This window comes from Microtus pennsylvanicus, chromosome 5 (genome assembly GCF_037038515.1).
Source record: "Microtus pennsylvanicus isolate mMicPen1 chromosome 5, mMicPen1.hap1, whole genome shotgun sequence".
Taxonomy (NCBI): Eukaryota; Metazoa; Chordata; class Mammalia; order Rodentia; family Cricetidae; genus Microtus; species Microtus pennsylvanicus.
This window is the reverse complement of record NC_134583.1, coordinates 49,942,932-49,968,006: the sequence shown is the minus strand read 5'-3', so window position 1 is coordinate 49,968,006 and position 25,075 is coordinate 49,942,932. Positions and strand designations below refer to the sequence as shown.

At 40.4% G+C, this 25,075-nt stretch overlaps 1 protein-coding gene across 1 annotated transcript in view; it reads left to right on the top strand.

The window, feature by feature from the left end:
• The window catches only part of Stk33 (serine/threonine kinase 33), a 168,379-nt gene that overhangs the window by 128,422 nt on the left and 14,882 nt on the right, over positions 1–25,075 (top strand). The window contains exon 12 of the mRNA XM_075974823.1: positions 4,816–5,013. Coding sequence (XP_075830938.1) covers positions 4,816–5,013 — 198 coding nt within the window. The remainder of the gene's footprint in view (positions 1–4,815; positions 5,014–25,075) is intronic.

The window sequence follows — 25,075 nt, the reverse complement described above, 5'->3', positions numbered from 1 at the left end:
CCTGGCTGCTCAGTCCCAAAGTAACCACATAGAAACCATATTAATTAAATCACTGCTTGGCCCATTAGCTCTAGCTTCTTATTGGCTAACCCTTACATATTAATTTAACCCATCTCCATTAATCTGTGTATCACCATGTAGCAGTGACTTACTAGCAAAGTTTTGGTATGTATCTCTGGTGGGGCTACATGGCTTCCCTCTGACTCCACCCTTCTTTCTCCCAGCATTCAATTTAGTTTTCCCTACCTAGCTCTGTTCTACCCTATCAGGCAAAGCCAGTGTCATTATTAACCAATGGTATTCACAGCATACAGAGGGGATCCCACATCAGCATTGCCCGTGGTAAATGGTTTAAATGGTGAACAAAGCAGGAAAATTAACATGTTACTCTCTTTCCTCTCACACTATACAAATAGGTTCATAGTCTGTAAACTGCTCTTTTCCCCTTAATATATATTGGAAAGATTCTCCTAAGAATGTACAATGTTGTATCTTAAACTATGGATGTTCTATAATTTTGCAAATTTCCCCCTATAGCATGAAATATGTAAATTGTTTCATTTCTTTCCTGTTAAAATCAGTGCCTCAGTAAATGTTCTCATAAATATAGTTTTGCGCATTATGCTATGTTAGCATATGTATAGAATAAGTTCTGAATGATGGGATCACTGGTCAGAGAGACTACATGCTACACATTTTGATAGGTTATCAATAATTTGCGTGCTATAAGAAGAAAGTAAATATGGCTCTTTGGGTCTGGAGTAAGGACTCAGCAGTTAAGAATGCTCATTCAGCACCCACATTGAGCAACTCACAGCGCCTGTACTCCTGGCTCCCGTAACTCCAGTGCCCTCTTCTAGACTCTGTTGAACTCTAGAAACCTGCATGCACACGTACACATACACACACACACACCTAAAAGTAAATCTTTAAAGAAAAAATAGAATTTGATTACACCCTCATGAACACAGGTTATCACATTTTAATTTATTCAAACTGTTATATAAAAATGAATACCTCAGTTTTTGGACTGGGCTTTGTTAATTTTGTAAAGTTAAGTATCCTTTTATATGCTTTTAATAAAGTGTTTCATTTTTTGTTGAAAAATTTATTCCTAGTAACATCACCAATGGAAATGTTTTCAGAAGTAGGAACTGATGAGAAGCCTAAGTTCCAGAATGTTCTCCAGCTTTGCCGATTTTATTTTCTCACATTTTACTGCAGCTTACATGTCTAGTTCATGAAGAGTCCTTTTAAACATGCACTATTTACAGAATAATGACAGGTACTCTTTGAAAGTCAGACTTCATTAGATGAGGGAATACCACTTAGTCTCCATTTGTGGGGCTAGCCACTAAGGCAAAGAATCAAAGCCTTAGCAATGACCAAATGATCATTGCTTCTCTGTGAGTACACACCCCTGCCTAGTTTTTCCATACTAAAACATATTAGCCTGTTGGCTGTGCAGTGGAAATACTCCAACCCAAAAGGTCTCTACTTGGGGCAGTCTCCAGTTAGCAAATGGTCACTACTGTCTCGGAAGTGAAGAGTTCAATGTCTGACCTGGATTCAGCCAGCAAAGAGACTTCCTCAGCTAGCACTGCCGCGCTGGGGTGACATACAATCCAGTGCCTGCTGGCAGTTCTAGTCCATTTCATTGGTTTCTTCAGCTGGTTAGTTTGTTTATAGTTTGTTAGACTGGAACACCCATAGCTATCAACCATCACTTACTGGTTAGTCTATGTATCTGATACAATTTCTCCTTCAACTGCTAACAAGCCTGAAGTGATAGCCCGTGAATGGGTTATAGACACAGACAGCATGGACTTCACTTCCCAGGGTCCAAGTGTCCAAGCTTGCTAGCACAAGTGAGTACTGGAGGCAAGGAGTTAACTTTCTAAGTGGTGGAGTGTTTGTGATGATGATTCTATTTTAGATCCCTTTCCTTTCCTTACAATCTCTTCGGATTGAGAAATAGGGCAATTTCGTTGAGTACAAAGATGCTCTCACCATATAGTGTTAGCCATTGAGCTCTTGGGTAGGCTTATAGGCGATCCCGGACACTTGAAAGCTCCCTGGAGATATGGATTTAAGAGAATGTAGGTGATCCTTACTCTACGCGATAACACAGGGATGTAAAACGACAGCACAGGGTGAAACTCTGCAAAACGATCTTAACTAATTGGGGAAAAAAATCTATGTCCAAACATCTCTGTTAAAACCCTAAATATAAAAACTCTGCTCATTGTAGATGTACATAAAGGTGAAATAAATTCAGGGCAATGTACATATCATACATTATAGAAGTTTAGAGCTGTGAAGATGGTGAGGTTGCTGGTGGTCTTGTAAAACATTCACAAAGGCAAGGTTAGTGGTATTGTTTGTAAGCATTCATGATGGCGAGGTTGGTGGTGGTGTTGGTAAGACTGGTTTGTGCAGTCCGGCCTTCTTACCCTAGCAGTGACCTTATGGAGTGAGGATCAGTGTTGAGTCCAGCAAACTCTCCCGCTGTTTGCTGCATTTTATCTGTGTCCAGCATTGCCATCTTGTGCTTTCTATGTCAGAGACTTCTCTGGGAGTTCTCTGCGGGTATTCTTCCTCAGCAGTGTTTCATTCCTTTCTGGTACTTGTCAAATTTGTGTCTTCTACTTCCTTTGGCTGCAGAGGAGGGAGTGTCAGGGTTCGATCACAAACTGTTTCTTTTGCTATTCTACCTCTGTTTGATTCAAATTTTACTCTTAGTATCAATATTTTCTTTGCTTTGCTACACTTTCATCTTTGTTGACTAATTCCCTGGAGACAAGGAGACAGGTGGATGAACTGGCCAGCAGATACCTAGTACCCAGGGACAGATATGCTTTGAAAGAAGTGAGCCAGTTGATCATGGATTGTGATGGGCACCTGTTTGGTGTGGGCTGCAAAGCCAGCAGTGAGGTTTGCAATTTATATAATGACATTTCATATACCGTGGTGTGTGAAGTCTGAGCTGTGCTCTTGAGAGACTGACGCTGTTAGTCAAACCGTGATAACTAAATATTTGCTCATCAGGACTTTGCACAGCACAGATTGGTATAGTAAGCTGCTGTCATACTATGCAGCTCGCGTGTGAGCTCCACCGTGGCTACTGTCTGTTTGGGCATGGTCATGTGCAGACGGGCTCGTCTAGCTAAGGCATCTGTGAGGTGATTACAGGGTACAGGCATTCACTTTGTTCTCCCTGTCAGGATAGGCTGCATGTCCTATGATAAAGAATGACTTCCAAGTCCCAGCTCTTAGTATCTTCCATTGCAAATTGCCTGGCAGGACTAGGAGTTGCTTTGTTCTTAGTCAGAGCTAACAGAGGCTCCAGATCTTTGTGGGTACCTGGTTGGAGTGGGGAGTGTGATGAATTATGTAGTATCTCCCAAAATGTGTCACCTAAAAGTGATATATTTATTTTGACAAAGTCACAATCCGGTTCAGAGAGAGTAGAGGGGTGAAATCCACAGTATCCAAAGAGTTAACCTGGGGATATTTATTTGGACAAGACTGAGATTACAGACAGTTATGTCGGCTTGTATCTTTGCTAATGAGATATTAAATTGAGCCCAAGATGTGCATATCCAAAGTGTAGGATCCTGGGAACTGTGGATTCTGACAGAAGTCAGGATGAATCTAAGAAGTTGCAAGCCCTGGAGGTCAGAACTCAATCCAATGCGCTCCGAGGCGATCAGGATTTCAGATGGCTCTAGTCTCCCTTGGCTGCTGCCTCGGCCCAGTGTGTGCTCCAGCTCTAATGGCGCCTAATAGAGATGACTTTTAAATTGGCCTTGAAGATGGTGTAGTCCATGGTTGTCAGAAAGGGAAGATAAATTGGGGCAGAGGAGACCTGAGCACAGCCAGTGTAGAGTACGCAGATGCTAGGAAAAAGGTAAGGGTCTGACCTCCTAGGAGGCAGAACAGAGAGCTCCGGACTCAGTCTCCTAATGATCTCTTGTTATTGCCATTCTATTCTTGATGCTGGTCTATTTTTAACCATGACTATATTAAACTCAATAAATCCTCCACAGTATATTTAGATGACTGCCCTTAATGTTCCCCGTCTCATGGTTTTATGTGTCATTCCAGTATAACACTTAAATCTACCTACATACAAAGACTACTTAGAATTGCTACATACCTGTGGTCTGTTTCTAACCTAAAGGTAATCCAAACATCCTCTCCAAATGTTCTCTAACAGTTTGAATTAGAATAAAAAAGCATTAAGTCAAGCAGGCGCCATTTCAGCTTACATCTGTGTGTCTTGGCACATTCGATGGAGTATTGGGGAGATAGGAACAGCACACTGAGCGAGTTGTAGCCAAATGGCCAGGCAAGAGCTTTCAAATTGATGATCTATATTCTTAGACACAGTGCTTACCCTACTAACCGAGTGTGGATGCTTTTGTAGACATTCGGTGTTCTGTAGACTCACCTTTAGCATTGCCCCCACTAACTTTTGGGTAGTATCTTACCAGCTTCTTAAGAGCAGTGCTACCGGGGTCTTGGCTGACACAGCATTGTCATGTTGTGTCCTTGACACAAGTGGGCTACATTTACTGCTTGATGGCTCAAGAGTGGTTTCCTCTACCCTCATTTACATTATAAGTGATGCTTATATTCGTGAGCCACTGTGGGGCAGGGAGTGTGCTCCAACAGACACTGCAAGTTTTGCTTCTTACTTAGCTTTATAATTTTTCCATATATCACTGATTTGGGGAGAACATATTTGTAAAGGTTTAAGAAATTTCTATTATCTGGACTGTTTATAACATAAACATTTGTTTTTAATATTAGGGCAATACATTTTCTTCAGTGAGACCAACCAATGTATTAGAAATGATGAAAGAATGGAAAAATAACCCTGAAAGTGATGAAGACATCACGACAGCTGAGAAGATGAAGCAGCCTGCGAAGGAAAAGCTGAAAAGTGGCCAAGTCAGGGGAAAGGTCCCTGACGTCAATGTCAGTCCATCTGCAAAGGCGGCAAAGCAGGTAGGGAGGAGCACGGTGGCAGGCTCCGCTGCTCAGCGCTGCTCACGGGCACCTTGGTGCAGCTCCATTATTTCTCTGTTAGTTGCTAACAAAGACCTGCATCATTCGGCAGGTGAGGTCTTTCTGCCTTCTAAGCCATGCCATTTAGCAGCAGGGCCTCACATTTAAGATCAGTGGCTGTTGGGAGTGGGGGTGTTGGCTTTTCTCTGTGAGAGGATGCATGCAGATTGAGCTCCCCTGATCTGAACACCCAGCAATTTCAGATGAAGGACACTCAGACTGTAGTAAGTGTTGTAGGCCTTGGAGCCTTACTAGCCTCTGTAATGAGTCCTCAGCTCTGATGGAACAGCATGGGCACTGCCACAGTCAGCCATGAGTGAACGTGATTCATTCCAGCTAAGCCTTTTCTGATGAAGCAGATGGTATGCCAGATTTCACCCATGGCTCCAAATTAATAAGTTTTGTATTCTACCCAGCTATAGAATTTAGAATTGGCTTATGTACTATGTGCAAACGGTAGTTATTATATTATACAATTATTTGTATGTTGTTTCATAAAGTCCCAAACTTCATAGGTTTGTCATGTTACCTGATTAGATCTGAATACTTTTATGTCTGTGGCAGGGTTTGTTAACATTTGATTCTAGGTTATAGTTTATTAACTGGATATCTGTTGTCGGGGTTTTTTGTCCTGCCCAGTTCCCACAGTAGTTAAGTCCCAAATAAATCACACAGAGGTCTACATTAATCATAAACTGATTGGCCCGTTGGCTCAGGCTTCTTATAACTTATATTAACCTATTATTCTTATCTATGTTAGCCACATGGCTTGGTACTTTTTTCAGTGAGGCAGGTCACATCTTCCTTCTTCTGTTTCTGGGCAGGACTGTGGAAGAATGGGCTTCCTCCTTTCCAGAATTCTCCTCTACTTCCTGTCTGGTCGTCCCACCTATACTTCCTGCCTGGCTACTGGCCAATCAGCATTTAAGTAAAACATAATTGACAGAATACAGAATTGTCCCATGCCAGATATCCAGATGGTTTGCCCAGAGAACTCCTTCCTATTTTTTATATTTGTCAATATATTTTTTTTTTCTGTTTGGGTTTGCTCTCCTCTGTCTGTGTCCTATTTAAACGCTGCATCCTCTGCTCCAGATAGTCCAGATTTCTTCATTCGCTGTTGCTTTGCAGTTTCCTGTAGCCAGCAGATAGGCAGAGCACAAGGGGACTGTCCAGGTGGGCTCTGACCCATGCCCGGGAATGTGCAGGACTGCTGGACCCACTCCCAGCCAAGATTTCTGCCAGAGCCTTGCAGAAGGGGCCTGGGAGAGCGACTGCCTGGCTGGGAAGTTCTGCGTCTACTGCATAGTAAATGCCTGGATAAGAAGCTTAGCATAGTGACTTAGATTGTGTGAAAGAATCACACTTTTACGATAATGTAAACATAAGCTTATTGAATTCCCTTCTTGTTCCATCTGACAACAACTCCTACATTGCTTAGCACAGTGTGTATTTTATATTATCTTTAAAAAGTTATATCCTTAAACTCATGTTTACATTTCTTTTTGTTGAACATAGTTTGAAGATTTTCTGTTTGCTGTCGCAGCAGCATACACACAGTTATACACGTACACATCCATGATACAGTATCTGTGCATGTTGGTGTAATGCATATACATATGCATCTATACGTACACATATACAAATATACACACTGCACATATTTTATGGGGTTCTGGGTTAGATCTGTGTTTGTTAACGAATGTGATATAAAATCCGCTTGTGGGTCAAGTGTACCCCATCTCCTTTTCCATTTCTCTGTCATGCTTTCTTCTCTGTCCCAGTCATCCTGCAAATCGCAGGCTAATGTGACCTCTTCTGGTCTTGGTTACTTCTCCTAAGGAAGAAAGGGATTAGAATGTGAGTGTTGTCACCTGTTACTAGGACTGTAGTCACAAACCTGAGAAGATAGCACTTCATTTCAGCAAGAACAGCTGTGCCACCCTCAGGGCTCCCGGCATCCGTGAGCAAGGGCTGGGCCATGGCAGCACAGGGGAGCTTATGGCCGCCGACAGGGAAGGTTGTCATTACTCCAGGTAATGATGTCGCCTACTGGCAAAGCTGGGGTGCGTCCTAGAGGAGCTGGGCATTCCTCCAGCCTTGCTTCCCTAGAAGGCCAGCCTCTAGCACAGCCTCTGTCTGTACTCCAAGTCTGCCCAGTGCCAGGAAAGCCCTCCCGTGAATTCTGTGAGCATAACGGTGTCATCTGGCCACCAAGACCACTCCAGGCCCTTCCCTGTTTAATTGATAACCAGGAACTGGGCATTCAAACAGTTCCTTCTGAGGCTGCAAAGAGAGGAGCACTACCAAAGCTGTGAATTGCAGTGTCTACAGTTGCTGGTTCTACCACACCCGGGACTTTCAACAGTGTTTTCCACTATAGGCGGAGATCCAGATAATCACACAGACACTGTACTAATTACAACTGTTCAGCCAATGACTCAGGCATATTTCTAGCTAGCTCTTGAATCTTGAATTAACCCATTTCTATTAATCTATCACTACAAGGCTGAGGCTTACTGGGCAAGGTTCTAGCATCTGTCTCCTTCAGAAACTACATGGCATCTCTCTGACTCTGCCTACTCTCTCTATATCTCTGTTCAGATTTTCCACCTGGCTTTATTCTGCCCTGCCATATGCTGAAGCAGCTTTATTCATGAACCAATAAAACAACACAGATACAGAAGGACATGCCACATCACCCCATGACTCCAAAAGCCACCCTCAGACTCACCAAGGGAGTAACAAGACTACCATAATGGCCAGAAGTGCATCTTGTGCCTAGCCTGATTAGCAGCAGTTGCCCACCCAGCAGCTCAGCCTAACTATAAAGCACAACCAATTCAATTGTCTTGTCAGAAAGCAGAATAAAGCCAGTAAGAAGGTAGCAATGTAGCCATCTAAAGATCTTGAAAAACTCTGTTGGTCAGTGACTTTTCCAGTGGGGGTGGCCACCAACATAATATAAACTGTGAAGTTTCCAAAGTGTCCAAAGGAGCCAAGGTAGCTGCTTCTGCAAATATGAAGGCCTAGTGATAGAACATGGGATTACAGAGACAGTAGGTCACCAGTTACAGAAAGTCAGTGGTGGCACACACCTTTAATCCCAGCACTTGAGTGGCAGAAGCGGTCAGCTCTCTAAGTTCAAGGCAAGCCTGGTCTACAGAGTGATTTTCAAGACAGGCAGTGCTACATAGAGAAACACTGTCTCAAAACACAAAACAGCAGCAGCATCAGCAGCAACAACAACAAAACAAAGAGAGCATGTCATCGCAACTCCAGTAAAACCACAACAATGGACACAAAAGAAAATCAGAACTATGCTATATCAGAAAAGAGAATTTATAATACCTCTTAAGAATTCACTGAACTCAATAATAAATAGATGAAAAATTAAATGAAATTTGAAAATAGTGCACAAACAAAACAAACAGTTCTGCAAAAGCAATCAAGAAAGAAAAGAAGGGACAACCAGGAATGAGTGGGAGAGAGGCAGAGAGAGAATCTAAACAATGGATTAAGAATATAATGGGTCAAGTAAAATGCAATAGAAGCTTTAACAGCTCAAAATGAGTAACAGTGAGATTGAAGACAAAACATTTGAAATTGGTCAGTTTAATATCAGAGATAGAGATTTTGAGATAGATAGATAGATAGATAGATAGATAGATAGATAGATAGATAGATAGATAGATTAGTATGGAGAAAGTTTTAGGAAATGTGGGCTACCATCAAGAGACCTATCTGTAATAGAAATTAAAGAAGATGAAGATAGAGAAATAGAGCAAAATTCTTATTTAAAGAAATGTAGGATGAGGACCAGTGTTGCACACCTTTAATCTCAGCACTCAGGAAGCATAGCCAAATAGATCTCTGTGAGTTCAAGGCCAGCCTGGTCCACACATCAAGTTTCAGGCCAGCTAGGTATATATAATGAGACTCTGTCTCTAAAATAAATAAATATTTTTTTAAAGCATTGAGAGGAATTTCCCGTAATCTGAGGGAAAAGCCACATTCAAAGGAAGTTCACATACCTGTACTCAAATAGAATGCAAAGAGGAGCTCCCTGTGTCACAGAGAAAGACACTACCAAACATCATGACAAAGAAAAATCCTGAAAAGGATCAGCGTAGAGAAGAAGTCATGCCATACAATTATAGAATCCTGCAGGCAAGGAGAGACAGGCTGATACTGTCAAAATGCTGAAAGGAGAACTACCAAACAAGAATGCCATACCTGGAAAAACTGTGCTTTAGAAGTGAGGGAGAGAGATGACTCTCCTGGGCAGGTAAACGCTGAGGGAGGTCATTAACATTGGCTAAGTCATATCTTGCAAAAATGCTGAAGAGAAGTCTTCAAATTAAAAGGACACTAATGTGTAACACAAAAATATCTGAATATGCAAAATTCACAGGTCAAAGCAAAAATTCACATACTCCCACACTTGAAAAACCCAACCAGCCAAGCAAAGCACAGTTATAAAATCAACCTCTTATATTCCATGTGGGAAATGTTAAAAGACAAAGCACAGGTAGTTACAATAACTAGCAGCAAAGAGATGTAAATACAGACATCAGAAGTTGACAATGTGGGGGACAACAGAGTTTAAATGTAGGCTAGTTTTTCTCTGATCAATGTTAAAGTTGTTTAGAATAGCCTATTGTAACTTTATTTCGTGAGTTACTTTTTTTGAGACAGGGTTTCTCTGTAGCTTTGGGAGTTACTTTTCTTATTCCTTCCAGTAGATATCTGAAAAGATAGAAGTTGATAGAGGCTTATTTTGGTGTCTGGCTCAGGGAATGCAGTCTGTCACAGCAGGGCAGGCACAGCAGCTGAGGTGCTTTGCTGCTGACTGGTCAGATTATGACAACCCATAGACAGTACACAGAGCTGGACCAAAACCAGAGGGGATAAAACTTTCAAGCCCTCTTCTTCAGGAGCCTGCTTTCACCATGTGGCCTACCTTCTAAATAAAGGCTCAGTAGCCTCCTAGAACAGCAGCACTACCCAGAGACCAAATAAGTGTTCAATCAAACAAGCCCATGTAAAACATTTCAGACCCAAACTGTAGCAGATGTGTTCGGTAAGCCCCATGGGAACCACAGAATAAAGCCTATAATAAATACGAAATAGAATTAAGAGAGAACTAAAGTATAATGATACAGAAAAATCACTTAACTGCGAAAGAAGTAGCTGGCAGAGGAAGAAAGATGTGCAGAATCTATAAAACATAGAAATCCAGCAAAAAAAAAAATGGCAGAAGTTTCTCCTGTCAAGTTGCCTGGAATGTAAGTAATCAAGTTCTCCAAGGAAAAGGCCCAGGGCACACTGAACTAAAGCACAAAGGCATGCACGTGAATACGATCCAAATATATGCAAGAGCTTTCTTCACCCACCAGCAAGGACCACACAAGTTACGACTGCATAGATGGAAATGTTAGAAACCAAAGGGCAGGAGCAACTAGAGTTCTGTCGGGGAAGCAGACTGCGAGACAGAGCTGTAGACGTGGCAAAGGTAGCAGGCAGCAGTAAGTCAGCACAACATGCTGTAGTGATTGTAAGCGTGTGTGCACTCAGCAAGCACAGGGCATAGTGATGCAGAAAACAGACATCAGAAGACCAAAGGAGAGAGGCACTGGTACAATAATGGTAGATGATGTTATAGCGCTGCTTTCCTAATAAAATAGTTGATAGATAAATCAAATGGAAAAACAATAGATCGAAACTCACAGGATACACCAACAACAAAAGAGACAGTGTATTTAGCACACCCAAAAGTGGAGGTGTGAAGTAAACAGCCTAACGGTGCATCTCAAGGAACTATGAAAAAAAAGAAAGGACAGAAATAGTAGACGTCAGAGCATAAGTTGGAAAAGCATAAATTGAAAAAATCAGTGAAAGAGTTATTCTTCTGAAAGGTAAAATAGGTATATCTCTAGCTGGAGTAAGAAAAATAGGTATATCTCTAGCTGGAGTAAGAAAAATAGGTATATCTCTAGCTGGAGTAAGAAAAATAGGTATATCTCTAGCTGGAGTAAGAAAAATAGGTATATCTCTAGCTGGAGTAAGAAAAATAGGTATATCTCTAGCTGGAGTAAGAAAAATAGGTATATCTCTAGCTGGAGTAAGAAAAATAGGTATATCTCTAGCTGGAGTAAGAAAAATAGGTATATCTCTAGCTGGAGTAAGAAAAATAGGTATATCTCTAGCTGGAGTAAGAAAAATAGGTATATCTCTAGCTGGAGTAAGAAAAATAGGTATATCTCTAGCTGGAGTAAGAAAAATAGGTATATCTCTAGCTGGAGTAAGAAAAATAGGTATATCTCTAGCTGGAGTAAGAAAAATAGGTATATCTCTAGCTGGAGTAAGAAAAATAGGTATATCTCTAGCTGGAGTAAGAAAAATAGGTATATCTCTAGCTGGAGTAAGAAAAATAGGTATATCTCTAGCTGGAGTAAGAAAAATAGGTATATCTCTAGCTGGAGTAAGAAAAATAGGTATATCTCTAGCTGGAGTAAGAAAAATAGGTATATCTCTAGCTGGAGTAAGAAAAATAGGTATATCTCTAGCTGGAGTAAGAAAAATAGGTATATCTCTAGCTGGAGTAAGAAAAATAGGTATATCTCTAGCTGGAGTAAGAAAAATAGGTATATCTCTAGCTGGAGTAAGAAAAATAGGTATATCTCTAGCTGGAGTAAGAAAAATAGGTATATCTCTAGCTGGAGTAAGAAAAATAGGTATATCTCTAGCTGGAGTAAGAAAAATAGGTATATCTCTAGCTGGAGTAAGAAAAATAGGTATATCTCTAGCTGGAGTAAGAAAAATAGGTATATCTCTAGCTGGAGTAAGAAAAATAGGTATATCTCTAGCTGGAGTAAGAAAAATAGGTATATCTCCAGCTGGAGTAAGAAAAAGAGGAAACTTGAAGTGTGAGATGAAAATGGGGACACTCCAGTTGACACCGCAGAGACACAGGGGCTCACCAGAGACCATTGTGAACAGCTGGGGCTCACCAGAGACCATTGTGAACAGCTGGGGCTCACCAGAGACCATTGTGAACAGCTGGGGCTCACCAGAGACCATTGTGAACAGCTGGGGCTCACCAGAGACCATTGTGAACAGCTGGGGCTCACCAGAGACCATTGTGAACAGCTGGGGCTCACCAGAGACCATTGTGAACAGCTGTGGCTCACCAGAGACCATTGTGAACAGCTGGGGCTCACCAGAGACCATTGTGAACAGCTGGGGCTCACCAGAGACCATTGTGAACAGCTGTGGCTCACCAGAGACCATTGTGAACAGCTGTGGCTCACCAGAGACCATTGTGAACAGCTGTGGCTCACCAGAGACCATTGTGAACAGCTGTGGCTCACCAGAGACCATTGTGAACAGCTGTGGCTCACCAGAGACCATTGTGAACAGCTGGGGCTCACCAGAGACCATTGTGAACAGCTGGGGCTCACCAGAGACCATTGTGAACAGCTGTGGCTCACCAGAGACCATTGTGAACAGCTGTGGCTCACCAGAGACCATTGTGAACAGCTGGATACAGAAAAGTTAGCAGAGCGACAAGAGATGGGTAAATTCCCAGACCACACAAACTACCAAAATGAATCATTAAATATTCAGAAAGCCCGACGACAAGAACAAAATCAAATTAGTAATAAAAGTCTTCCATAAAAGAGCAAATCCCAGGATCCAATGTCTTTGTTGCTGAATTATATCACCCATTACAGAGAAATTAATATCAGTTCTTCACAAAAATTCAACAAAATGTAAGGTGGGGAAACCTTCCAGACTTATTCTCTGAGGTCAATCATTGCCTAATACCCAAGACAAGTGGAGTGCAGCATAAAAGGAAAGCCACAGGCCAAGTCCCCAAGGACAGCAGATGGAAAAGCCAACTGAATCATAAGGAGCGAAAGCAACGGCACTTTGCAAAGACCTTCCACCATATCAAGTGTTCATCTCAGTGATATGAGAATTGTCCAACACATACAGTTCTGTGAATATGGTGCATGATATTAAAATAATCACATAACAATCATTTGATAGATGCAGAAAGATCATTCAGTAAAAATCAACATAGTTTTGTGATTTAAAACCTCTTACTAAGTTGAATATAATATAGGAGTGCATGCAGCACAATAAAGAACTTATGTGTAACACCAAATGAGGAAAACCGGGAACAAGACAAGGGTGCCCACTTCCGCTGAAATGGCGCTGGGGCCCAAGCCCGAGCTCCTAGGGAAAAGAAAGAAAGCAAAGGGCACCCAGAACAGAAGGGAGCAAGTCCAAGTGCCTGATTTGCAGATGCCATGATTTTGTTTATCGAAAATGCTAGGAAGCTCCACGCTGGGAATCAGAAGCACACAGCGAATGCCACTGGTTTGTGGGTAGGAGTCACTACAGCAGAAGAGAAGCCACCCATTGAACGGGGTGATGGGAAGGTGGTGAAGAGACTTTGGGAAGTGGAACAGAGAGCAGAACAGCCTGCCCCAGAACCAGCAGTGTGATAGGGGGTGGGGATAGAGGTAAAAGAAATAAAAGAAACTCACAAGATACAGTTAGCACTGACTGGCCTCTTCACTGTCCGGAAATGAAGGCTTAAAGGCTAGAGACGGCACAGTGGTTGGGTGCACTTGCTGCTCTTGCCAGGGAGCCGGGTTTGGTTTCTAGCACCACGTGGTAGTTCACAGCTGCCTGTAACTCTGGTTCCTGGAGATCTAACATATTCTTCCGGCTCTGCAGGCATCAGGCACACACATGGTACACATATAGACAAGCAGACAAAAGACACATAAGATACATCTAAAAAAACAAAACAGAAACAAAAACCAGAAGTGCAGGCTAATCATTTAAGGGAGAGATTCACCATGGACATGTAATTTGCATACTGGTCAGGGGGAAGTCCTTTTGATACAGCATTCCCTGCAGTGTGAAGAAGCCTGTTAGGTCCTATCTGAGCATACTGCTTGGGGAGTCAAAGGTTCCTATAATTTCTCCATCTCCAGGAACTTATAAACTGATCCAGGGAGGGTGATGGCCAAGAGGTCTAGTATGGCCAAGGGAGAAGTAAGTACTTTGGGAGCGCCTTGTAGTGGGAAGTCAAATGTGACACAAAAGGGACCAAAGTTCCCTTGACCTCTAGGGCCATCTGTTTGGGAACTTGATTAAGGAAGCTGGGGCAGGCTCAGAAGGAGCCATTGCAGGTAATTATATATGATAACTAAGTTTCAGAACAGCAGTCAGAAAGTTGACGGTGCCATGTGCGACCCACCCCTGTCCCCCTTTAATGTAGATGGTTGCAGCCCCTTACAAACACCTCATCCCTGAGCATCCATAGGAATACATGCAGAGAAAACAAGCGAAAGGGAGCTGCCGCTGGTGCAGCTCTACCTTCCCCCAGCCAGGACACTTGCGTGTGGGTTGTAGCGGCATGCCCCAAAACAAAGAAGGGAAACACAAGTGGAGCTCGGCCTCCAGAAAGGGCTCCTTAGCACAAACAGAAGCTTTATGTCTCCCATAATATATGCTTGGCTTCAATGCTAGAAAGAGAGCCTGTGAGTTTTTGTTTCTGTTTGTTTGCTTGGTTGGTTTTTGTTTGGTGATTATTAAAACTTTTAAACCATACCTGCTTACTTTGAATATTTATGTCCAATTAAAAGACCAGAAGTAGCTGAATAGATTTAAAAAATAAGACCCAACTCTTGACTGTCTGCAAGAAACTCATCTTGTGGGATATGCGATGTATTGATTGAAAGTAAAAGAATAGAAAATAATGTTTCAAGCAAATGAAAACTCAAAGCAAACAGAAATTGCTATACAAATAAATGATAAGAAATAGATAGGCCAGCATCAGTCAGAAGAGGCAAATAAGGCCATTGCATATTGACAAAGGGAACAGTTCACTAAAGAGAACGTGATGATTGTGCATATCTATGTACAAAATTTTATAAGATAAACATAACTGGACCTAAAGAAAAAAGATACACTCTCATACAACAATAGTAGAAAATTTCAGTATCCACTCTCACCAGTGTATTGGTTCCTGGGAGAGAAAAACAGTGCTATCAGAGCTGACCTACACTATAGGTCTAAAGGACTTGCTAGACATCTACAAAATATTCAATCCAATGAATGCAGAGTACACATTCTTCTTAGAAGTTCATGGAAATTCCACCACATAGATTAAATTGTAGAATATAAATAAGTTTGAACAAGTGCAAACAAGTTGAAATAACTTACTATTATCAGTTACTGATTTGATAATATTTTAATGAAATTAGAAATTGACAGCTATAGCAATTACAGAAACTACAAGAATAAATGGAGACTGAACAATATACTTTGAATGTTGAATGAGTCATTGAAGAAATCAAGGGGAAGATGAAAAAATTGCTAGAATTAAATGAAAACAAAAGCATAGTATACCTGAATATTTAGGATACAATGAAGACAGTTCTAAGAAGAAATTTATAGGTATGAGTGGCTACTCACAAAAAAATCTGAGCAATCTCAAATAAATAACCTATTGATATATCTAGAGGTCCTAGAAAAAAATGAAAACAAGCCAAAACCAAAACCAGTAAAGAAAAAAAAATATAAAACTTACCTTAGAAACGAATGGAATGGAAACTAAAAGAATAATACAAAAGAACCAGTAAGAGAGAAACCAAGGACAAACCCTTAGCCAAAGTCACCAAAAGACCAAAGACCCAAGTTAATAAGATTAGGATGGAAAGGAGTTAAACAGACAGACAGTGTGAACTGGAGCGATCGCTCAGTGGTTAAGAGCATTTGCTGGTTTTCTGGTGGGCCAGAGTTCAATTCCCTGCTCCAGCATGGTGCCTCACAACTGTCTGTAACTCCAGTCCTAAGCTATCATGTGCCCTGTTCTAGCCTCCATAGATACCAGGCTTGTACGTGGAGCATAGACGTGCATTCAGGCAAACTTCCCATATACATAAGATAAAAGTTTAATGAAAAGATACCACTGAAACCCAGAAGTCTCTTGGGGATTATTCTAAATAATATTCCAATCAATTGAAAAATCTAGATGAATTGAACAAATTTCTGGGTAAATATGATCCTCTAAGATCAAACCAAGATAACATATAACCCTATAGACAGGATCTAACAATGGGACTGAAGGAGTAAAGTCCTCTATCAATGAGAAGCCCTGGGCCAGACCCTTAGAAGTCAAGTGATACCAATGTTTTTCATGTTATTTTATAAACTAGAAAGGGAAAAAATGCTAGGAGACTCATTATATGCAGCAAATATTACTCTTTATACCAAAACTGGATAAGGGTGTAATTAAAAAGATGATATAAGCCAGTATCCTTGATTAACATAGGTTACAAATATTCAATAAAATCCTGATTAGCCAAATTAAACAACACACTAAAAAGATCATAATCCTTACAGAGTTGGTCTCATTCCAGAGGTGTAAGGATTGTTTAGCATGTACAAATCAACAAATGGCACATGGCACATGGACAGAATGGGGGATTGCATGATAATCTCAGTAGATTTAAAAAAAAATACTTTGACAAAATTCAATATACTTTCATCATGAAGGCTTAGAAAAATATAGAAATAAATAGGATAGATGTATAGTCAACCTTCTACTGCATAGAGAAAACTGAAACCATTCACACGAAGTCAAGAATAAAACCTTGTGTCAGCTTTCACCACTTTGTTTAATACAGTGTTTGTACTTTTAGCCAGAGCAATTAGGCAGGGAAGAGCATCTAAAGGGATGTAAATAAGAAAGGGGGTTCAAATTATCCCTGTTTGCAGCTGATACACTCCTGTACTAAAAGACTCAAAAGGACTTAGATCTGATAAACAATTTCAGCAAAGTATCAAGATCATAAAAATCAGTAGCTTTTCTATACACTATAACAGACTTTCTAAAAAAAGAACTAGGAATACAATTCTGTTCACAATAGCCTAAATCTGTAATACCTAGGAATAAACCTAACCAAGGAGGTGAAAGACTTTTATAATGAAAAATATACACTAAGAAAGAACTAACGCTAGAGAGATGTTCCATTTTCATGGTTGGAAAAATTAATATTGTTAAAACGATCTCATTGTCGAAAGCAGTCTCTGAACTCAATTCAGCCTACGGCAACATTCCATTAACATTCTCCACAGAAGTCGAATGCAATCCAAGCCCGAAAGATAGAATCACTAAAGGAATCCTAAACAAAGAGTAATGTTAGAAGAATTATAATATCTGGTTTCTAACTACACTACAAAGCCATAATGAATAAAACAGCATGTTCACAGCTCAGGAATAGGCATGTGGATAAATTGATAAGTAAAGGTCCCAGACATAAACCCATTAAGGTACAGCCCCTGGTTTCTAACAAATGCTCCAAAATTACACTGTAGAAAAGACAGCCTATAATAACAGGGCTCGTAAAACTAAATATCCATATATTGGAGAATGAAACTAGATCTGTGTCTTACCCTGTACAAACTAACTCAATGTAAGGCTTGAAACCTGTAGTTGAAAACATAGGGAAAAACTGTAACTCAGTAGGGTGCCTGTACTGACTCAGGGTCTCCTTCCCCAGCGCCACATTGACTTGGCGTGGACGCTCACATCTATGAGTCTCAGTGTTAGTTCAAGGCCATCCTTCGCTAGACAGGGAGTGTGAAGCTAGCCTGAGATAAATGAGACACTGTCTTGACAACAGTAGCTCAGGAAATACCAACAGGAACTGACAAACAGTATTTGTATCAAATTTCTGCACAGAAAATACAACAGCTAGTACAGTAAAGAGACAGTTCGCAGAATGGGCTTTGTAGCTGTTCTTTTGATGAGGGATTAATATGCATAATGCATAAAGATTCTCAAAAATTAAATGCAAAACAACAAATAAGCAATTAATTAATGGGCAAATAAAGTAAACATATTCTCAAAATAAGAAGTACGAAAGACTGGCAAGTTGACTTAGTGGGTAAAGGTGCTTGCTGCCAAGCCTGATGACCTGACGTTGATCCCCAGAATCTACACAGTAAGAGAGAATTGCGGAAGTTGTCTTTTGACCTCCACATGTGCACGTGGTACACACACACATACACTCAAATAAATAAATATAATAAAAGCTTTTAAAGTAACTGCAATAAAGTAATAATAAATACATGAAAATGTTAAGCATCCTCAGCTATCAGAGAAATGTAAATCAAAACTCCATCTGACCTTGAACAGAATTCCTGCCATCAATAAAATAAAAACACAAATGCTAACAATAGTGCAAAGAAAAGCAACACATATGCTGTTAATAGGAACACAAGTTATTACAATCACTGTGGAGACTGTATGAGAATTTCTCGAAGGCGCCCATATGATCCAGCTGTACCACTCCTGTGTATATTCCTGAAGGACTCAAAGGCAACTCACATTAGGCTGTCTGTACATCTGTGTATTACAGCACTAGCTATGATAGGCAAGAACAGAGTCAGCGCAGTGTTCACTTTTGAGTGAATGGATGAAGAAAATGTGGTATAAGAGAGAATGTGGCTATAATACAAAATAGCCAGGAGGTGGTGGCATGTCTTTAATCCCAGCACTTGGGGAGCAAAGGCAAGTATCTGTGAGTTTGAGACCAACTTGGTCTACAAGGTGAGTTCCAGGACAGCTAGAATTACACACACACAAGAGAACAGCATCTCAAAAAAAAAAAAAAAAGAAAGAAAGAAAAAGAAAGAAAGGGAGGAAGGAAGGGAAGGAAGGAAAAGAAAATACGCACAATGGAGTAGTATTCAGGGATAAAGAAGAATGAAAATCTGTGATTCTCAGGAACATAGACTAAATAATTGAATATAATCATATTAAGTGAAACAAGTCAGACTCAGAAAGTCACATATTAAAATTTAGTTGAGTGTGTGAAATTTACAGGAACAATGCCATAAAAGAAAACAGGGTACTATTAGGAGAGAAAACAGGGTACTGTAAGGAGAGAAAACAGGGTACTATTAGGAGAGAAAACAGGGTACTGTAAGGAGAGAAAACAGGCTACTATTAGGAGAGAAAACACGGTACCTACTAGGAGAGAAAACAGGCTACTATTAGGAGAGAAAACAGGGTACTGTTAGGAGAGAAAATGGGATCAGAGGAATTGGCGCGGATGGATAGGAGAGATTATTGGGTGGTGATTATGATCAAAGTATGTTATATAGGATATATAAAATATCACAATATTATTTTGTCAATTAATATATAAAGACTTCACTGAAAAAGTTTTTAAAATAAAAATGACACAGTAAAGCTGAAGAACACAAAAACAGAAGGAGGGATAAAAACTTTCAGGTGACAAATTTATAGGCTAATTGTCATAAATTGATCATTTTCTAGCATATCACAAACTAGCACATGACATTGTACATGATAAGTATGTACAATTTACAAATAAAGTAAAATTCTGTAATGATAACCAGAAATACAGTGGCCATGTTCATACAGGATGATGCAGTGTCAAAATTAAAATTTAAGTTTATTAAAAATTTTCTAAGCCAGAAAGTGGTGGTGCATGCCTTTAATCCCAGCACTTGGGAGGCAGAGGAAGGCAGATCTCTGTGAGTTCGAGACCAGCCTGGTCTACAGAGTGAGTTCCAGGACAGCCAGAGATACACAGAGAAACCCTGTCTCAAAAAAACAAACAACAAAAAAAGAATTATTTAATACAATCTTTTCTCATTTTACACAGCTGTCCCAGTCCCTACTCCCTTCCCTCTTCCATCCTGATCTCCCCCCGCCCCCCGCCACATCCACTCCTCAGAAATGGTGAGGCTTTCCATAGGGAGTTAACAAAGTCTGACTCTTCACTTCAAGGCAAAATCAAACCCCCCTCCCCTTATCTCAGCAAGATATATCTCTCCAAAGAGAATGTGCTCTAAGACACCAGTTCAAGCACTAGGGATAAATCCTCGTTCCCACTACCAGTGACCCCACAGACTGCCCAAGCCTCACAACTGTCCCCACATTCAGTGGGCCTAGTTTGGTTCTGTGCAGGTTCCCCGCTATCAGTCCAGAGTCAGTGAGCAATCACTAGCTCAGGTAGACTCTTTTTGTGGGTGTCACCATGGTCTTGACACCTTTGCTTATATTATTACTCCTCCCTCTCTTAGGCTCTCAGCTCAGCCCAGTGCTTCACTGTAGATCTCTGCATCTGTTTCCATAAGTTGCTGGCCGAAGGTTCTTTGATGACAATTAAGGTAGTCATCAATCTGATAACAGGGCAAGTCCAGTTTAGGCGTCCTCTCCACTGTTGCTTAGAGTCCTAGCTGTGGTCATCCTGTGGATTCCTGGGAATTTCCCTAGTGCCATGTTTCTCACTAGCCCTTTGATGGCTCCTCAATCAAGATGTCTGTTTCCTTTCTCTCCCTCACCATCCTTCCCTCTTCATGAGCATCCTATTCCCTCATGTTCTCCTCCTCCCTCCCCTTCTCCCCTCCCCCTCCTTTTCCACCCTCCCTTCCCCCCACACTCCCAATTTTTCAGGAGATCTTGTCTGCTTCCCCTTCCTATGTGGATCCATGTATATCTCTCTTAGGGTTCTCCTTGCTACCTAGCTTCTCTGGGATCATGGGCTATAGGCTGATTATCCTTTGCTTTATGTCTAATATCCACTTTTGAGTGAGTACATACCATGTTTGTCCATCTGGGTCTGGGTTACCTCACTCAGGATGGTTTTTGCTACTTTCATCTATCTGCATGCAACTTTCAAGATGTCATTTTTTTTAACTGAGTAGTACTCCATTGTGTAAATGTACCACATTTTCTTTATCTATTCTTTGGTTGAGGAGCACCTAGATTGTTTCCAATGGCAGTCCCACCAAAAACAATCTAAGGATTGGAAAAGAGAAAGTATTTTCAAAAAATGGTTGCTGGCATAACTGGATATCAACATGTAGAAGAATGAAAATGGGCCCATATCTATCTCCATGCACAAAACTCAAGTCCAAATGGATCAAAGACCTCAATATAAATCCAGCCACAAAAGAAAAAGAAAGAAGGAAGTAACCTTGAACACATAGAGGAGACCACCTCCTAAATTTAATACAAGTAGCACAGACAGTAAGTGCAACAAGTAATAAATGGGACCTGCTGACACTGAGAAGCTTCTATAAGGCAAAGGATACAGTCACTAAGACAAAATGGCAGCCTACAGAATGGGAAAAGATCTTCAGTAACACCACATCAGACAGAAGACTGATCTCCAAAATATATAAAAAAACTTAAGAAACTAGACATCAAATTATCAAATAATCCAATCAAAAACTGGGGTGCAGATCTAAACAGAGATTCACAACAGAATTGCAAATGGCTGAAAGACTCTTAAGGAATTGCTCAACATCCTTAGCCATCAGAGAAATGCAAATCAAAATGACTCTGAGGTACCATTTTACACCAGTCAAAATGGCTAAATCAAAAACACCAGTGATAACTTGTGCTGGAGAGGATGCAGAGTAAAGGGAACACTCCTCCTTTGCTGGTGGGAATGAAAATGTGTTCAACCACTTTGGAAATCAGTGTGGCGGTTTCTCAGAAAATTGGAAATCAAATCTACCTCAAGACCCAGCAATATTACTCTTGGGCATATACCCACAGAATGCTCAATCATACTACAAGGTTATTTGCTCAACTATGTTCATAGCAGCATTATTCATTGAAGCATGATTAATAAAAGCTTAGAGACTGATATTAGGGTGCAACCTGAAGTTCCAAAAAGCAAAGCAGCCAGTCACTGGCTCTTACCTCCACCTTATTCCAAAATAGTGATCCTGCCCCCAGGAATCTCAGAATGAGACTGAGCCTGTGAGCTGTCTCCTCCCATATTATACCCCTCTCTAAGGCTATCATTAAAGGCATGCACTGCCCAGTTTCTATAGCAACTAGTGTGGCTACTGGGATTTAAGGTGCATGATACCACTTCATTGTCTGTAAGGCTGACCAGTGGGGCTGTTTTACTCTCTGATCTTCAGGCAAGCTTTATTTATTAAAATGCAAATGAAATCCCACTGCATTTCCCCTTTTTGTCTAAAATAAAAAGAAGACTATTACTAATATAAAGAAAACTATGTACAATATCTATATACAATATATACAGACAATAAATACATCAACAATGTCTAGCCCATTTGCATTTGACAAATTCAGAGAATATACTCTGTGTCTATCCTATCTTGGTGAGTCCAAAGTCTTGTACCTAATTTACTTTCTACCCCAACTTGCATTACCATCCAAAACTACCTTTTGATATACCTTAGCCTTATATACTTTATATTTCTTTAGTGAATTTCTTTTCTTAGTCTTATAAACAAGGGAGACTATAGTGCTAACTATCTATTCAACTTCCTCAGGGACACAAGAAGACAATATTAACTGAGTAAGCAGGATGTGCAAGCAAGCAACTTCCAAAAAGTGTGACAGAATGACAGAAACAGCTGGCTGCCTGGACAGCTTTTCCTCTGCAATGTTGGGGCATCCGTCTTCGGCCTACAGGCCTAGCACATCCAACAGACCTTTCTGTGAAGCAGGACATTCTGAAGGATTGTCCCTTCTTGCCTTGACAATGTTTGGCTGTCACTTTGTGTCCTGCTTGTTCAATTAGGACAAGCATACTGTTGGCACTCGAGGCAAGGGCAATTTCTTGCCCAGTGGCTTACTTTTGCCACAAAGAAAGTAAACTCCATGTGGAGTTTCTTTAGTGCCTGTTACCTTCTCTGAAGTAGATTGGTGCTGGCCAGGAGCAGACATGTCTCATTGTCATAAAAAGAAGAACCTAGGTTATTAAAACATCTTAAACGCCATATTCTATAGATATCTGATGTGTTTAAAGATGACCTGTCTATCTAAAATACATCCTTGTTTGACCTTGAAAGCATACCTAAGGTAACTACAAGTTCTATTCTAGGTGATTAACTACTAATCTATATTTCCTTATTATCCTAAACAGTTGGTAATAATAATTTTCAAGAACTAGAAATTTGCATTACATTGTTAAATGAGTTATATAGGTACAATACCTTGAACAAGCATAGAAAATATATGTACAATATGTTCTAACAAAATTAATCTCAAATTTGTATCAATATATAAAATTTATATATAATATGCAAAATTCCAATCCGATTTAAGGTATTTAAAACTAGTAGTTGCTTTTTAAAAGTAGATTCAATAATCTACCCTTTTATCTTATCATATCTATATCCTTCCTTTTTTCAGAGTAGATTCAATAATTACCCATCTATCATATCTTTATCCCCCTCTTTTTCACAGTAGTTCAATAATTTACCCTTTATCCTATATATATATAGAATATATATATATATATATTCTTTTTTCTTTTCAAAACAAGGACCTTGAATCTAATTTCCTTTGTTTAACTTTTTTCCTGACCATTACTAATAATAACTTGTAACCAGTACACTAAACAAAGACAAACATCCATAATCCATTTTCAGAAATGTAGGCTTTTAGTTTTCTAGGCTACTTCCTGCTTACTAGAGGCACTGATAATCTTATGGGGACCCGAAGAAAATTTAGAATTATGGTCAAGCCCTGGCTGAGTATTCTGTGAGGCTGGATCGTCTCAACCAGCAGTCTTGAAGCTGTTCTGGATGTAGAACTGAAAGAAACTACAGCAGAGGTGCTCTAAAATGTTGGATCATCTGGGCCAACCGCTCCTATCAAAGATTTTTCAGGGGAGGAGTCTTTGTTGATCAAACCTTATTTTTCTTAACCAAGAATGAATCCACAGCCTCTCACTTCCTGTGGAAACAAAAGCAAAACCTCTTCTCCAAAGTAACATATCTTTTGACCTAAAAATTTAAAGTCAAGGCATTTTCAAAACATATAAAGTGGATTAATTCAGCAGCATTTATAATAAAAAAAATCTTTTAGCAGCTGTTGCTTCTTCCTCAGCAGTCAAACAATTTAAAAAAAACACACAGTAACATACAGTATTCAGATTCTCTGTGTGTTTCCCATCTTCACGTGACTTTTTAAAAGATTCTATTTCTTTTATTTTTATTTATTTATTTTTTTGAGACAGGGTTACTCTGTGTTCTTTGGCTGTCCTGAATCTCACTCTGTAGACCAGACTGGCCTGAAACTCACAGAAAAACACCTGCCTCTGCCTCCCAAGTGCTGTGATCAAGGGTGTACACCCCCACCACCTGGCTACACTCTTTTTTTTAAAAAAAAAGGACTTTCTCTTTTTTCTTTTCTCTCCCAAGCCTATATATATTTTTAAACACACTGTAAACCATTTAGAGATTTTTTTCATGTGAATATGTATTTACTATATCTCTCTTTTTCTGACCACATGAATCGTTTATTTGCTAAGTGATATAGCTAGGATTAAAGCCGCAATTTTGGCGACTGGATCCATCCCACTCCTTGACTTCCTGAGAGTCTAGCTTCATGACAGAAGTCCTGGTGGGAGCCATGCTTTTTACCACAACTCAGTGGAGTTTTTATGCCCATGCCACCCTGAGAAGCATGCTTCTGGGCTGCTCATAAGCACCATGTAAGTGTTTAGTGACAGGGCTTCTTAAAATATTTGCATGGTTTTTGCTGCTAACTCTGAGTCAGGAAGCCTCTCTTAAAGCCCCTGCTTGCCTCTAGCAGACAGAGCCCACCTGAGACAAAATGCTGCTACCAAGAGCCATGTTTGACTCTGTTCTTTTGTCTATTTAGAATCCCTTTTTAAAAAAACATTCTCAGGCTTTATGCTGAAATTCCTGCCAAACATTTGACTGCGGTAGCCAGGTAGCCACGTGGAAGCCACATGCAGGCAGGGCTGACTGCAAGCAGCAGGATTGAGGAAGCCACAAGAAACTGGGGGGTGGGATGCAGGGAGCTGTGTGGGTACCCCATGGGGTGGCAGCAAGGACAGGAGACTACAGGAGAGGAGCCTAAGCCAGGGCAGATGGGAGCTAGGATCGTTAGTGCTTCTCCTGAACCCAGGTGCCTAGG